The 17593-nt window shown below is 34.1% G+C and overlaps 1 protein-coding gene across 6 annotated transcripts in view; it reads left to right on the top strand.

The window, feature by feature from the left end:
- The window catches only part of ASCC3 (activating signal cointegrator 1 complex subunit 3), a 280518-nt gene that overhangs the window by 72922 nt on the left and 190003 nt on the right, over window positions 1-17593 (top strand). For all 6 annotated transcript variants that reach the window (XM_084513434.1, XM_084513436.1, XM_084513435.1 and 3 more), the window contains 2 exons: window positions 5017-5217; window positions 5670-5810. In XM_084513434.1, the coding sequence (XP_084369560.1) occupies window positions 5017-5217; window positions 5670-5810 (342 nt within the window). The remainder of the gene's footprint in view (window positions 1-5016; window positions 5218-5669; window positions 5811-17593) is intronic.

The raw sequence follows: 17593 nt of genomic DNA, 5'->3' as shown, positions 1-17593 counted from the left end.
TAAGTGCAGTAGATAATCTTCATGATAAATGGGTAGTACAACAGAAATCATCATTATAGGAAATATATTTTGATTGGTTTATGCTATGGAAATTAGGACTAGATGTCTAACATTTCTTTGTTTCATACTATGAAAAAAAAATTGTATTATGTTAAAACTGGAAAAAAAAAATGAATGTGTACAAGACAAAATTTCTTTTAGAACGAAGAATACTAGAGTAATGTCCTGTAGATAAATCCTGAAAATATGATAATTCTGAGGGATATAATATCAAAACGCTTTTTCTGGATTAATTAAATATGTTATAGTTTGTTTTTTCTTTTTCTTCTAGTAATGCTCTAGGTAGATTAGGTAGGACACCTTATGTCTGTGCACATCAGGATTGAATGTAAAGCTGCTACTAAAATGCTATCATTGTACCTTGAAGTTGTCTTAAAAGCACACTGGGCCACTAAGTGAAACATCATGATACAAAGATTAAAGAGATCCTGAGGATTAGCAGATTATCTTTTTTTTTTTTTTTTTTTTTTTTTTTTTGTTTGGTTGTTTGTTTAACAGAATTGGTATGCCTTTTGTTCTGCTTGAGAGAGAGAGCACTATGAGAGTGCATGAGAGAGATGCTTAGCAAGAAAAGATGAGCATCTTCTTTTGTCATAGAGTCATAGGATCACAGAATGGCTCAGGTTGGAAGAGACCTCAAAGATCATCTAGTTCCAACCCCCCTGCCAGGGATTGCAGGGATGCAATCAACTAGATCAGGTTGGCCAGGGCCTCATCCAGTCTGATCTTCAGGGAAGGGGGATCCACAGCCTCTCTGGGCAACCTGTACCAGCTCCTCACCACCCTCTTGAGTGAAGAATTTCCTCCTAACCTCTAATCTAAATCTCCCCTCTTTTAGTTTAAAACCATTCTCCCTCATCCTGTCAATAATTCCTGTCAAAATTGAGCAAAACGTTGCTCTCCATCTATTTTATAAGCCCCCTTTAAGTATTGAAAAGCTGCCATAAGGTCACCCCAGAGCCTTCTCTTCTTTAGGCTGAACAGTCCCATCTCTCTCAGCCTTTCTCCATAGGAGAGGTGCTCCAGCCCTCTCATCAATTTCATGCCTTCCCTGCTCCCTCTCAAGACCCATTCTAACACATCAACATCCTTGTGCTGGGGACCCATATTCATTAAATGTCATATTCATATCATGTCATATTCATTAAATTCTGTAGAAGGAACTACGAACATGGAGTTGGTCTGGCTAATGAATTGCATGTCTAAAGCTGTGCCTATGAAGTCCTGATGGCCTGTGTTATTTACAACAGCTGGTGCGTGTTACTACTGTGTTGTTCAAGCAGTTGTTTGTGAGTTGTAGGTTGCCTGCTGACTGAATCATATGGACTCATTCATGAATTTTACTTCAATGACTCAAATAATTTTTCACTTTAGTTACTTATTTTTGGATTGCCTATGGAGCACCAGCATGCAAAGATCTTCTTAATAAAATGACAAATTTGGAATATATTCATTAAGTGTACTCTTATTTTCTAAACAATGCATTGGTTGTTAAAATAAGGAAAGATATTTGACATTCATCTGCAGCCTTGAGTAGCTCTTGGAATGAGTTGCTTCTTACCAATCTTTTACATTGATTCATGCTTATGTAAAAAACATTTTATGCAAAAAAAAAAAAAAAAAAAAAAGTAAATCTTGTTGGCTTGTCAAACTGTGGATTTCTGTGCACACTATTGGATTTCTTTCCATACTGTCTATTTTCCTTAGTTATTTTTAAGAGTTGAACTGCTATTTCTGGATTATACACTTAGCTGTACTTACTGTTTGGAATAAACTGAGATTTTGGGGAAGGGTAATCTGTTACATTTTTTTCAACCAAATATAGAGGTAATCTAAAGAAGTCTTAAGATAACTATTTTCTCTGGAAGTCCTTTCTCTTACAGCTTTTCCAGTCCTTCATATGTTCATGCAGAGTCACCTTTCGAAAACTGTGTTGATTGTATATTGCAGTTACAACTATTGTGCATTGATATCTCAGTGTGCCTTTTTTCATTTCAGTTTCTTGAAAATTAATTAGTATGTTGAATTAAAGTCTAGATTCTGGTTTAAATATTGTTATTAACAAAATACTTCTAATTATTAACCAGGCTTTTATGAGTTTTGTTTTTTCTTAGTAATTATTCTGCTCTCAAAGTTTCCTTAAAATAAATAAATAAAATTTGAATGCTTTTTCTAACATGTTACACATCTTCCACTGGACTTTCTGTAGAAAATTTACTGTTGCTTACCAAGTCTTTCTTAATCCACAGTGTTACTGTTTTACAACAGGAAAATAGATGGGAAATTGCTTTTATTTAACCTTATAGATAGATGTATTTTGTTAACAATTACATGTCCCAGGTCTGTGGTATATGTATTTTTTTTCCAAATGTAGTGACAAAATATGTCTTAAATTGCCTGTTTGTAGAAGCTGGAACAATGTATGTAGGCAGCAGTTTTGGAAAACACTTAAATAAATACTTTAAATAAAGGTATTAAGTCTCCTTACAATTGTATGTGTAAAGCTATGCATGTTAAATTATGTGATTATGAAAAAAAATTGCTGTAGTACTTTTCTGAAGATACTTAGCTGCCTAAATGAAGTCAGGTTTATGGATCTGCTTTAATTCAAAAGCTGCTTCTTTAATACATGTATTGCACTATGTAGTATTTTGTTAATTCAATCATGCAATTGCCAAACTTGTGTTTGAGTTTCCCGTCATACATCATTTATTATAAACACTATAAAGTGTTAATAAATAGCTTCTTAAAGTGTTAATAAATAGCTTCTAAAACCAAACGAGTGGAATGGAATAGAAAAGAAAATATACAACTCTTTTCAAAGACTTGACAAGAAATTTCAAAATTAAGCAGCCAGGCAAATTACAAACTTAAAATCACCAAAGAGGCTGTAAAAACAGTCAGTTGAACCCTGATATCTCTAATGTTATCAGCAGGTTTCCAGGAAGCCCATTAACACTTTAAATAGTCTCATTCATAATGATGAAATAAAATTAGAAGAAAATACACCAAGTAAACTTTATTTATATAAAACAATGCAAAGCAAATAAGATTTCCCCTGCAATCTTGCAAGCAAATTAGACTGTAAAAGAATACTAGTTGTAAAGACTGTTGTAATCCTGAAATTCATCTACCTAAAGAATTAAAGAAACTTGATGAAAAGTCGTAGAAGTATTGTATGTATTACATACAATTTTTTCTTCAACAAAAACAACAGTTTAGAATAGGTATTTGAAAATATTTTAGATATGCATAGATATCTCAATCTTAGAAATACAACTGCAAACCTTGATTTGAGTGAAACTTGTTTTTTCAATCTTGTGTGAGTTTTCCACCTGAAAGTTTTGCTAAGACAATAGTACTGCTAAATTTAAATTTAAAAGTACCCCAGTTAAATAGAATATGTTGTTGCAGTGTTTTCATTGAGTTTTATATCAATTAAGGTTGCTTTTTTTTTTTTTTTTTTTTTTTTTTAAAGTTATCTAGAATAAAACTGTAATGGGCCAATCAGCAAATTTGTCATTCCTCCACATCTATAAGTAGAGCTTTATCATGTACTTGGAAAATGGTGTGTTAGAGTAAATTTGGAATTTGCATCTCAGCTTCTCACAATGCTAATACTAAGAAGCTGAAGCAAAATGGTAGACCTACTTTTTTGTACAATTAAATAAAATGGTTAATTTAAATAGCCAAAAAAGCCCTCATTGCTAAGCTTACATTACTTGAGGTAGTAAGAAACTGGGTCTTGCTCAGATGATTTATTTTCTTCTGTAAAATAGTATTTGAAAGAATATTACTTACCATAGCAGATGTCTGTACATTAGCTGAAGAGCCTGTGAAGAGCCTATAACAGAAAGAGATCTTCGGAAGGTGCTTTCAGGACTGCTCCTTACAGTAATTTTGTACTTTTGTGGTTTCCTGTAATTAAAATAAAAACAGTAATTTTCAAAAATATCAGTAGTTTAATGTTTATTAGTAACAGCTATGCAGGTAATGAAATCTGTGGAAGAATGGAAATAATTCTGTTCTGCACTCTCTTCCAAGTGTCTGTGAAAAGTAAATAAAAATGCAAATTTATTAGCAAATTAATATTTATCTCTTAAGGATCTTTGCTTCTGTTTCAAATGTTTTTAAGATCTTGAAATACAGGAATTGTACCTGTCTACAGCAGCTTTTTGTTAGCAAAAATCTCTTTTCAGAGAGACAAGAGGAACAAAGCAAATAATTTTTAAACTGAGTTTTCAATTTATAAGATTTAAACGTGTACTAGACTGTAATGACTATAATCACCTACATTAACTAAATTTTTAATTTTTCAAAACATTCCTAAAGCTTATTTTATATGTACAAGTTTTAAGTTCTCTACGGAGGATGTGATTTTATTTTTATTTTTTGTACTATTGATTTAAACAGTTAAGATAGTAAGATGGATATTTCTTCAGAATCAGAGGAGGTCATTACTGTTTTTTTGTGTGTCTGTATTTATATAATAAAATCTATTGCACAAAATTTATCACAAGCCATTTTAAAGACCATCTGTTTCTTCAGCAGGTTCCTGTGTATCGCTGACTCCTTCTGTTGGAGTGGTCATAGTTTATCACCTTAGATTTAAAGATATATATTCTACTACACTGACTATTGCTGCTTTTCTGATGTTTAATTATTAATAGTTAATTATTTTAATGTATATTAGTTTTGGTCCCAGACTTTTTATTAAGAATAAGTGAAATGATGAAATAGCATGTGAATGAAGATTTTAGTTCAATTTAAGAGAGATTATCCTGCTACGTTTTGTTATTCTTAAAGATACAGAATATGAGGACTGGAAGTGGTAGCCTCAGAATAAAAGGCTTGGAATAATAAATCTTGAGTTTTGTTACCATGTGTTCTGTTTCTTATAATTTCTACACATACATATGAAAAATGCAAAATACATGTATTGATTGTTTTTAACAGATTGGACAACTTGCTTTTAAAGGCATGAAAAGACTAAACCGAATCCAATCTATAGTTTTTGAGACTGCCTACAACACAAATGAGAACATGCTAATCTGTGCCCCCACTGGAGCTGGGAAGACCAACATTGCTATGCTGACAGTCCTTCATGAAATTCGCCAGCATGTTCAGCATGGTGTTATCAAAAAGGATGAGTTTAAGGTAAGAATTTAACGAACCAAATAACTGCTTTTTAACTTGTGAAGTAAAACCCATTATATGCAACATGAAATTGGGAATTTTCAAGAATATTATATTTTTCCAAGTTGAAGATAAGGCTAATTTTGATTTACTTCATTACTCTTAAAGCTTTTCTTTTTTTCTGTTCTAAAAATCTTATTATGCAAGGCAGAAAGCTATGAAAATGTATTTAGCTTTGATGCAGAACCAATTTTCAAAATGATGAGGCTATGTAAACAAAATCCATTGTTCTTTCAGCTGCTGCATGCTCATCCAACAAAGATAACTGCTTTTCATATATCACTATTAATGTTTTTCACTGTAAGTGCCTGGCATCATACTTCACAATAAGTTGTGATTTGTAATAGTTGCCATGAAACAAACGACATTGTGGGGTTTGCTCGTTTATCAAGTGAGTGTCCCTTTGGTTACAGATTGTATATGTTGCTCCTATGAAGGCTTTGGCAGCTGAAATGACAAATTACTTCAGCAAGCGTCTTGAACCACTAGGTATTACTGTGAAAGAGTTGACTGGTGATATGCAACTGTCAAAAGGTGAAATTCTGCGAACACAGGTATGCTTAATATTTGAAAATATTGTTCTTCATACTTTTGTATTTTCCATAGGTACGCCAGTGTTTGTCTTTAACTGTCATTATGAAAGTATTAGTGAAGCAGCTGAAACATTATTACTGCATCTAATTATGTTGGTTATGTTCTAAAATGTAACATTTGAGAAGCAATTCAGAGCAATTAAAATGCTGATACATTTGAAATATCTTAAGCAATATGCTCATCAAACTTTGGGGATTCTCCCATTTAGTTACACAGCTATGCCTTGAAATAGACCCTAGTGAGCCACTTCTGTATAAATTTTGAATAACATCATACCTGATTTCCAGCTTGTGAACATTAGTGGATTATGCCTACCCTTTCAGAATTGTAAGACAAGAGTTGCATTTGCAAGAACATGACCTTCCTAAACTCAGATTTGGTGTTCTTTAATAACAGTATTTGAGAAGTTAAAAGTCTGGTTGGAAATGATAAACTGAAAATACCAAAGTGAAAATGTTATTTATTACTTTAGCAATGGGAAAATATTAATATATAAACAAAGTATTAATTTAGAGCATAGTTACATAGTAATTTAAGTTTAGCAAGAGACTGTTTCATTATGCTTTCCTATTTTAATCCAAAATACCACCTGCTAATAGTATAAATATTCATTTTCTTTGGAGGAAGAGGTTAAATTAGATTTTTGTGCAAAAGTCTTGAAGAAATTGCAAGGTTTTTTTTTTTGTTTTTTTTTTTTACCTAGTAAAAATCTTTTTTTTTTTCATGCTACAGACAGATCCCATTGCTTTGAAATTCATCTTTTTCTGTGAAATTTACTCATCTTCTAACAGTTCCATGCTCTTTATGTAGAAATAGGGATAGATACTATTCTGAAGTGTAGTGTGTAGTTCCAAGACTTGTTTTAGGAATTGAAATGGAATGGTCTCCATAGGAGGAAGAATTTGGAAACTAGTATATTATTTGTGACAGATTTCTAAAGGAACTCTAATTAAAGCGTTGGCTAATTTCAGTTTTAGCTTTTTTACAGATCATAGTTTTGCTTCTCTGTTCTTTCAAATGTTGCAAAGGTTTGAAAGAAGAATATATATAAAGACCCAAAATGTTGGGACTGTGAAATGCTCGTTATTGTTGTTTATTTGTTTTATCTAGTCAGTGTTTCATTATTGTAGGAGATGCAGAGGAGAGAACCCAAGTCCAAGAGTTACAAGCATAGGTGCTGCTGTTGTTCATCCAGACTCAGGAGCCCAGCAGTGGGCTTTGTTTCATACCGGCTTATCACAGTATAGTGAAAATATCATGCCTTTCATAGACATTTAACTGAGGAAGGGGCACTGCCTTGTGCTGGATATTGTCTATTGCTCTTTGCATATATTTCCTATGAAAACTAATAAGCTTTCTTTCATCAACTATTGCACTTACACCACCTCTTACAATCAGGTTCTTTTTGCTGCTTTTTGCCCCGTATTAAATTTATTTTTACTTCCAAAGGTTTTTCGTGGTGGTGATGTCTTTTTTTTGTTTGTTTGTTTGTTTTTTGTTTTTTCTATTTACTTGTCAGCCACTCTAATGTATAAATTTCTCAAACTGCTCCTGTTTCTTTATGATTTCAGAGTTATTTTGCCAATTGTTACCCTGCTTTCTAACCTTTACTAGTCAAACTGATCAAGTGCCTGTGTTTAACAGTTAAGTAATTTTTCCTGAAGAATTGACCTTTAGCAGGAGGATACATGCTTACAATTTAAATACACAGGGATAGTACATACAGTTTTGGAGGATAAAAAACAGGAGTAGCAACTCCTGTTTCAGTATCAACTGAAGCAGATGTTGGCATTTCATGTTGGATCACTGTTTCAAAACATTGGAGGTTCACTTTCTAGGAGACAGAATGCCTGATCTAAATCTTCTGTGACTAGACTTTTACCTCTTTTCTGAGCAGTTAAATTTTCACCATCTTCGTTTTCATTCTCAAGTGAATCAAATCAGTCACAATGAATGATAGAAGAATGAGGTGATTGTCAGGTGTTAGTTAGAAGTAGAACTTCAGTGCCAGTCCTGATAATTTTCTCCTTTCTTTCCATTCATCATGCTTCATCCTTCATACTTTGTGTATTTAAATTTGTGTATTTTGTAAGTCATTACTTGCATCTGTTATGCTTATTCTGATGAGGAAAAATTGCTTTAGCTGACAAATTGCTAACTGTCTCACTTCCCAGGAATTCATCTTTAATTAATGGAGTCTGCTTACGGGAGTCTGTAGACTCTGCCTCTAGTTTCTCTACAGATATTTTTAAATATTGTAAAAGTTAGCAAGAAAGCATTTATAGTAGTATGCATGAGCTGATTTTGCTTCCATATTGTTCCTACTATGTTTTCAATATTCTGTCATTCCAAAGCATACTTCAGAACCCAGCTTTTCTAAAGAGGTTGTGGTTGATGTTTGTTTTTGTGTTGTTTTTTTTTGCTTGTGGTGATTGCCTTTTTTCTTTTTTTTTTTTTTTCTTCACTAATAAAATGTCCTTAAAGAAATCCAGATAATCGTTTTGTTGACACTTCATACAGCCTTCTAGCCTTCTCCCTACATCATGGGCAATGTACTATTATTTATCTAGCTATAATATGAGGGAAGCTGGATTAAAAAAATGGAAGGCCCAATTTCCCTTAATGTTTCCATGAAAATTAAGTGTAAATATTTAATGTGTCAATGTTTCAGACAAAAGAGATCCAGAGTCCATTACTAAATTTTTTTTTTTTTTTTTACTTAAATGTTTCACTGAACCTGGGAACAGAAGAAAATAAACATACTACAAAAACTACTTACTACAGTACCTTACTAGCTATTGTACTAGTTCTGCTGAGTTTATCTTACACTTCTTAAAACGTCTATCTTTTTTCATGGTTTAAATAAAAAAGCATTAAGTTTTCACTTTTCATTTAAAAAAAAAAAGTGTATTTCTCTGTAGGTTTTTTTTTTTTTCCTGTCAGTTTTTTCTCTAAGTATGTGTATATATTGGCTTACTATTATCTAGCAATAACTGATGCTTAAATATCAGATAAACTACTAATGACATTAAGTGTACTTTAGCTGTGAATTATTGCTTGGGAAGTTGTTTTTGGTACGTTAGTCTTAGTGTTTAAATGGAAAATACTAGAGAGTAATAATTGCATCTTTTGCTGGGTATTGTGTTATTTGAATTGGTGTTATTTGAGATAACACCAATTTGCATTTTTTTCTTTGTTTTGTTTTTAAGACAAGGGATTATTTGGGTGATTGGTCCATTTGGACTTTTAAGTGTGTATATATACACTTAAAGCTACTTAAAAGACAGCTGCTCTGTCTTTGTTTTGGATAGTCTGGAAAATTATATAACAACTTCAAAATCAAGTTGTGGGCTTTCAGATCATCTGTCTCTGACTTTGTGTTTGCTACAAATATAATAGTAACAGTTATCTTCCGAAACTTCAGAGAACGCAACTAGAATTGGAGCAGTATCGACATGTAATGCAATCACCAAGTCTGAAGGCATTGTCCTTCACCAGCACATAAGCATATGTTTACTCTCAACTTTTACAAATATGTGGTAGCAGCTAGGGAGTTGCCAAAATATCTTCTGACCAAAATTATTATTAAGTTTAAAAGATTGTGGGCATAAAGAAACATGTATAAGATAATTTATCTTTAATGTTTTATACATACATAAAGAGAAACAAAATTAAGATCCTTGGCATAACCCAGTGGAAATTTATCAAAAATTTCTTCTACCTGTATAAACCTTAATAATAATAATAAAACAGCCTTTTTTTTTTTTTTTTTTTTTTTAGGAAAGGTATTATACCTATTATACTATTCTTCAGTTTCTATGAATATTCCTCACTCTTATACTAGTACATCAGCAGTTTTGTACGAGATTTGTTACAGTATGATCCTTGTCTATGGTTAGGGTTTTAATTCAAATAAGTACATTTAACTGAGACTAACATTTTAGAGTTGAAATAAATTTTCTATCATACTTTTGCTTTACTTTGTGCTTCAGGCATGCAGATATAAGCCAAACATCTTTTACTGGGCCTGTGTCTCTTGCCTTGGAGGCTGTCAGCCTCCAAGCCTTGCTCACTAGAGATACATCTTAATGTTAGGGCTAGATTATCCATGCTTCCTCTGTTGCTAAAATTACATAGTAGCTGATAAACAAATCTGGTCAACAGTTGAAAGCAGGCTAATTTACCCAGTCTATAAACCTCTCTATATCTCTGTTCCTTCCTTCTCATATTCTTGGAGTTAAGGGGATTCAGGGAGCAGGAGGATCAAGAGAAGGAAATTTATTATCTTTTAAATAAATATGTGAAAATGAATCAAACTATTTTGTTGTAATTCTCCCATTTCTGCCCTATTGAATACTTTTTCTTTTATAACTGTTGAAATATAGATTTATAGTAGCAGGTGTTTCCATTTTTTTGTTCTTGTTGATCAAAAAATGATCTTGCAGAAAGCAAGAGTAAAATATATTATATTTCCTGTAGCGTTTACACATTGTTAAAGTACTTTAAGGTTCAAAAAAATAAAAATGTATGCTTTTATGGAAGTACAAGGCAGTACCTGTCAACATGGGCCTGCCAACCTTCACAGAGACAGGCATTTCTAAAATTTTAGTTTTTTTCATGCCTCCAACTACCTCTGCCTTTTTTTTTAAACCATGGATTTGATAAAAATTAATTCCCTGCCTAGTGGAAGAAAAGGGGTGCTGGAAACAAAATGTGTATCTGATCTTACTCTGCTTCCAACTTAGTGTTTTTAAACATTTCTGTTTAATGCACCTAGGAAGTAGAAACCAACTTCATAAACTTTTGTAACTTTACAACTCTGGAAAAATTTCAAGATATTCAAATAATTCAAATCTGGAGCTTAAATTTGTAGTGTCCTGCATAAATGAAATATGCGGAGGCATAAAGTGGAAGATTAGACCTTCAGTCAGTGCAGTTTAGCTAAAAAAAAAAATATTAAAAAATAGGTGATGGGGAAAGAAAGTTGCTAAACCTGACTTGCTTTATCAGGCAGCAACTGTCATGTGTTCCCTGCTACTTAGCCTGTGTAAGGTAAAGTTGCTTTCAGAGTTGATCTCTCTTTCTCACAGTTTATGTAAAAAATATCTTAAGGTTTGGCTAAGAAACAATCCTTCAAAGCTTTAGGTTTGAGAAGTAATAGCACTTTCATTTGCCAAGTGCTGAATATGTTGAAGAGCTTGAAAATATGAATGATTTCCAAGATGCCAATTAAGGAGAAAAAAAAAAAATCACAAACTAAACAGTTCTGAGGCATCAATGCCCAGATGCTGGCAGGGGGCTGCAGGGCTCCTCTGTGAGGAGAGGCTGGGTCTGCCCCATGCCACTCACAGCCATTTCAAGTCATCTTCAATGGCTCTACCACAGGGCATGGCCAGGCCCAACAGCCAGGATGGCAGACCCTCAGGGAAAGATTTGAGGAAGGGTAAAAACACTGCACAGCAATTGAGAAAAAGAGAGAGAGAGACAGAGAGAGAGAGAGAGAGAAAAGGAGTGAGGAAAAAAGTAAGAGAAACAACCCTGCAGACACCGCAGTCAGTGAGGAAGGATGGGGACAAGGTGCTTTAGGTGCCTGAGCCAATATTCCCCTGCCACCACTGGAAGTTTTGGAAGAGACCACAGTGGAGCAGATATTTCCTTACAGCCTGAGAAGACTAAGGTGGAGCTGACATCCACATTAAAGTTAGGTGGATAGGTCTTGAAGTAACCTCTCTGTGACCCAGAGAGAGGAGCCCACACAGGAACAGGTTTATCCTGGCAGGAACTCTGGCCCTTGGTCCACAGGTATGCTGGAGCAGTGTGTTCCTGGGGGACTGAAGCCCACAGAAAGGATCCACGCTGGAGCAATTTGTGTAGGACTGTATTCTGTGGGATGGGCCCCACACTGGAGCAAGGGAAAAGTGTGAGGAAGAAACAGCAGTAACCAAGTGTTATGTACTGACCAAAGCCCCCATTCCCCATCACCTTGCACCGCTTGGTGCATCAGAAGGTAGAAGAGTTGAAACGAAGTGGTGAAGTTGAGCCTGGGAAGAAGGAGGCTTAAGAAGAAGGGTGTTTTAAGGTTTGTTTGGTCTGTGTTTCTATCCTACTCTCTTTTGAATTGGCAATGGATCAAATTAATCTTCCCCAAGTCAAGTCCGTTTTTGCCTGTGACAGTAATTGGTAAGTGGCCTCCCTGTCTTCATCTCAGCCTGCAGGCTTTTCTATCTTATTTTCTCTCCCTGTCCAGTTGAAGAGGGGGAGTGAGAGAGTGGCTGGATGGCCATCTGGCAGACAGGCAAGGCCAACCCAGAACAAATGTAGTTGTAGTTTTAGGTGGTGTTTTGTGTTTGTTTGTTTTTTAATTGAACTTAGTTTTAGCTGATTTTTAAATTAAATGTGCTTGTAGAAATTTTAACTTTGATATTTTAAATCCGATATAAATATTTTATTACCTGATTGCAAGTTTTATATAGCTGTGTTTTTCTATTTTAGCTGTCTATTTATACTAAAAATAAGACTAGTTTAGAACAAAAGGGCAGTTGTTATTGAAGAGCATGAGTAATACAACAGTACTGATAAGTGTTTTTGAAAACAGCAGTGTTGCAAATGAAAAGAGAATTTGTGTATGCTGCATTTGCATTGGCAAATACATTTGTCTGATTACTGCACAGAATGCTTTTCTTGAGGAGAGGAAATAGCCCGAAGGACTGAATGTATTTTGACATCTCAAAGATTAGCTGATTAATTGTACTTGTGATGGCAAAGCAGAAGTGAGAAGTGAAGCAGAGACCACAAAAGCATGAAAGCTGAATAGGGCAAGCAGTTCTGAGAACAGCAAATGGCATCAGGACCTTTCAGTAATATGGATGATCAGTGTGATAGATTCTGTCAGCTGATAGACTGTGATATTAAGTCATGAAGGCTTTATTCCCTGTTGGAATCTGATACTAATAAAATGGAATAATGCTTTTTTCTTAAGTTCTTATCTGTAATATAAAACTAATCAAGTCTGAAACTATTTGAAGCAAAAGAGGGCTATAAGCTTGGTGCTTTCTGTTTCATCTACAGCTTGCTTTTTCTTATACTCTTTTTCTCATTTCCTGCACATTAATAAGGTATAGAGATGGTTGTGGGTAAAAGCAAATAGTGAACTTGATTCCTGCTGCTTTTTTTTTCCCTGTGGAAATAAAAATACATAAATTTTGTTAATTTTTACTGTATTATATTCTGTCATATCCATGTATATATGTGCTTTCCATTTCATGTATATAAAAAGTCCACTGTTAGATCTTAGGTGCGTAATAAAGAGGTTTTTTATGGCTACCCATTTCATGTGCTTTTATGCTTATATGTAACCAGAAATTAGGACATCTCTGCATTAGGAAAAAAGGATAAATTTTTGCACTTAGGCACTGGCAAAAAATTAGTGATGACAGAATTATCACTAAATCATGTTAGACATGAAGGATTTCTTTTTGACTGCTTGACCTATTTAGCATATAAGTAGGTTGAATTGTGATAAATGTGATAAATCCACATAAATAATAACGTAAATGTCCACTTCTTCCAATAAAAACGATTTTTGTATAAAAAAGAAATCTTGAAAAACAAGAGTTATTGTTTTAAATACTAGTTTTTGTAATGTTCTCTCTGTCTATTTCATAGGTTTTGGTAGGAATTAATAAGTTTTCTGCAGGTGGCCTTTCAGGGAGCATTTAAGCATTTAATAAAGACATCAAATTTGGGAGAATCTTTTTTTTTTTTTTTTTTTTTTTTTTTCCTGAGATTGTCAATTGTTATCCCATTCATATTACCATATCATTTTGTAAAAACAATAATCCACCAAAAATACTTCATATAATTCAGCATATGCAATCTCAGATGCTTCCTTTTTACTTCATCACTAACTTTTTTCCTTCACATCTGGTATATTTTGTCTGTCTTTAGGCACTTGGACTTTAATCTCCAATTAAATGCTATTGTTTTTTTGCTTGCAGTTATTGAATGCAGCTGTATTACTGCTGCCTTTAGATACCAGTCTGTTTCCTTCCTGGAACAAAGTGGTTCATTGCTCTGGAAACTTTGGATGCTTTAGATACAATAAAATCTACTTTTTTCTTTCATTGGGTTTAGTGTGGAAGAGGATAAACTGTCATTTAGTGACCAACAAAAGTGATCCAGAGATTATAAAGCTCACAGGTACAGAGAAGCCCTCCTCTTTTCAAGTTCTTCATTTCAAAACAGTTGAGCCTAGTTAATATTCCAGTATGACTAGAATGAAAACTAGTGCTGAATTCAGTGCACACCAATGGCTGCAGGAGCAGAATATCCTCTTTTGATCAGCATTTGGATGGGGAGATATTACTTTTCAAAGGACATCAAAATCTAATACAAAAAAAAAAAAAAAAAAAAAAAAAAAAGAGAAAAAGAGGAAAGGACTAGCCTCTCTTTCTGACAAAAGTATCACAGTAGTACTATCATGCTAAAAGAAAATTTCCTTTCTTCTGAATTTTCAAATTAACATCTTTTTAAAATAAGCCTATATACATTTAAATGAGATGAAAAAAATCACTTTTCAAATGAGTTAAATATACCAAAATGTTTTGAACAAAAATTTATATAGCTGACTCATGTTCAACAAGAACAGATGTTGGATTCTGTTCCTGGCATGGGGCAATCCTGGATGAACCTATAGACTGAGGGGCAAGAGGCTGGAGAGCAGCCATGCGGAAAGGGATCTGGGGATTTTGCCTGATGGAAAGCTCAGTATGAGTCAACAGTGTGCCCTGCTGGCCAAACGGGTGCATTAGGCACAGCATAACTAACTGGTCGAAAGAAATGGCCTATTGTATGCAGCATCAGTGTGGCCTCACTTCGAGCACTGTGTGCAGGTTTGGACTCCATACATAAGCAGGATATAAAAATATTAGAATGTGTCCAAAGTGGGGTAAGAAAGATGGTGAAGGGACTAAGGTGCCTAATATAAGGGCTTTATATAGGGCTATACTTGGTTTGTTCAGCTTACAGAAGGGGAGGATGAGGGGTGTCCTCATTGCTCTTTAAAGCTCCTCATGAGGAGGAGCGGGGTGGTAAGTGCTGATCTCCTCTCTCACCTAACTGGTGACAGGACACAAGGGAATGGCTTAAAGGTGCTTCAGGGAAGTTCAGATTGGACAGAAAAAGCTCTTCACCGAGAGAAGGTGGTAAAGCACTGGAACAAGCTTTCCAGGTGACTGATCATGGCCCCAAGCCTACAGTTGTTTAAGAAGCATTCAGATCTAGGATTTGGATCCTAGATCTGTTGGTTAACTCTTAAGTTGCCCTGTGTGGAGTACAAGTTGGACTCGATAATCCTTATGAGTCCCTTTCAACACAGGATGATCTATGATTCAGTGACTCAAGAAACATCACAATCTCTTCATGCAATATGATTTCTGTATCCCAAAGTCATTTTCACCTCATTCTGTCATCTCCTTATGTGTCATCTTCATTTCAGAAGACTGAAGTCTGAAAAATAAAATTTTACTTCTGGCTTCATTTTCCATGCTACCTTTAGGGTAAATTGTGCATTAAAAAACACTATCCAAGAGGCAGTAAGGTTTGATGGAATTACACAGGCTGTTGCATATCTTTTTTTTCTGCCTTTTAAAATGTTTTGTGTAAACACTAAATAAATTTCTTGACTACTGTCAAGTTCTGAATACAAGACTTAAAATTCATTTATATACAAATATCTGCTGTGTTATGTTTGATTTGAAGATTTGAAATGCTGCTTTTCAAGGTCCTGATCTTGTCAGTCACTTCACCAGTAAGCAATGCACACTCCCATTTTATAGCAAAATAGTGATCAGTAACATCTAGCTCCTTACCTGGGTTGAGTTTATTCTGCTTGGATTTTGGAGGGATGAAGTGGAATCCCAAAAGGTTTTTGATGGATAAACAGAGGTGGAGGAAAAAAAAGTTTTTTTGTTTTGTTTTGTTTTTGTTTTTGTTTTTTTCTACAACTGTCCCCCCCAGAGTTCCAGAATAGGGAATAACAAAAGGGAAATTAAGAGAAAACCTGGATTAGGTGATCCTGCCATTGGGTTTGGTAAATCACTAGGATCTGAAGCTGGAGAACATACTTAAAGTGAGCACTCTCTCACTACTACTTCCATAGTACCACTATGCCCATCCAACTCACCTCAGGAACACTTGAGTTTTCAATTTTTTAACCTTGTATTAGTTGACCCTTTAAAGACAAGGAAGGAGTTTTTCCCTGAGTGCCACTTTTATGAAGTATATGGCTTTTCCACAGTTTTCTCTTTTCCTTTCTTCAACCTGGGGAAGTTATAATTAAGTAAGTTTAAAAAAAAAAAAAAAAAAAGGTAAACAACAGAGAGGCATTTGGGGAGGCATGTAATGTTCAGAGCCAAACCTCTTTTCCTGAATTCTTTAGCTCTCAGAAATGAAGGCAGCAGCTCTGTGACTTCCCACATAGGATTCTTGGTTGTCACCTATGATGAAAATGATTAAGAAATTAACTTTTGTTTATACAGAGATTTTGGGGTAACTTTTCAGTAGGTTCAGTTGATAAGTTTTTAGCTTAGTTGAATTATTGTCTGCATTCAATCTTTTGTTTCTGTTGCTGGGACAATTCCATTGTTTTGTCAGGCTGATGTTACCAGCCTGTCCCTTCAGCATTGTATTCTTTTCTTTTTCTTTTTTTTTTTTTTTTGTTTCTTTGGCATCGCTCTTCCAATACACTAGTGGTATTGTTGGAAGCCTTTCTGATTTACTGTTGTCCCATTAATATATGTGCCTATGACAGCTAAGATTTTGCCAAAGGGGAAAGAGTACTTATATGTGATCAAATGGTAGCAGTTTGGATAAAAAATGGTAGTAATTTGTAAGGAACTGGAGGTGCTGCCTGTGACCTAAATTAATTTCTAGATTTATGACAGAATCCATCTTGATTTTACTAAAATCAAGTTTCCATGCTTTGGAAATTAGAATCACTACTCCAAGACATCAATTTAAGCTTTATTTGAAATAATTTATTCTTTCAAATAGACAGGTATAGTGGTTTATTATACTACATGCCTACTTGCTTGCAATTACTACATAATCTGTAGTATTTTAATACAGCCTTTGAGTAATCTACTTTATGTTTAATAGTCAAATGCCATATACTCTGATAAAAAGGTATAATTGGCATTCTTTGGTATGACTCACTTGGCTAAAATCCTTGTTTAGATTTGGTTGGAAAATGGGAGTTAATTTTTGTTTTAGCAAAAAAAATTTAGTTGAAGTGATGCCAAATAAAATTACAGTAATTTTGAACAACGGGGAAAAATGTTCAGTGTGTTCTGTAGTTAAAGTATATAGGATTTTATTTGTAATTGCATTCTTTGTTGTGTTCACTTTTATTGGAAGTAATTATATTCATGCCTGACTTAGCTCCGTTTCCTTCCAGTTTTTCTAAACTGCTTTGGAACCAGTTTGGGATGTTGGATTTTTTTATTTTTTTAATGAACTTATATAACTTTTTGGTATTGTACTTCAATGTATGTATGAAAATACAAAGTTTTCAATTTGGATGAAGAGCCCTTGCTATAAGTATATAATTTCTTTCCTCCAGTGCCCACAGTTTTTCATTTACTTCAAGCTTTATCAGAATAAATTCATTTTAAATATATCTGTATTTGAAGCACTTGCATTAATCACTGTCTCTGCAGAGGTTTGATATTACAGTGGAACTTTA

The sequence above is a fragment of the Aythya ferina genome (genome assembly GCF_964211825.1).
Source record: "Aythya ferina genome assembly, chromosome: 3".
NCBI lineage: Eukaryota > Metazoa > Chordata > Aves > Anseriformes > Anatidae > Aythya > Aythya ferina.
Note: the sequence above shows the minus strand (reverse complement) of the source record. Positions and strands in the feature narration are given on the sequence as shown.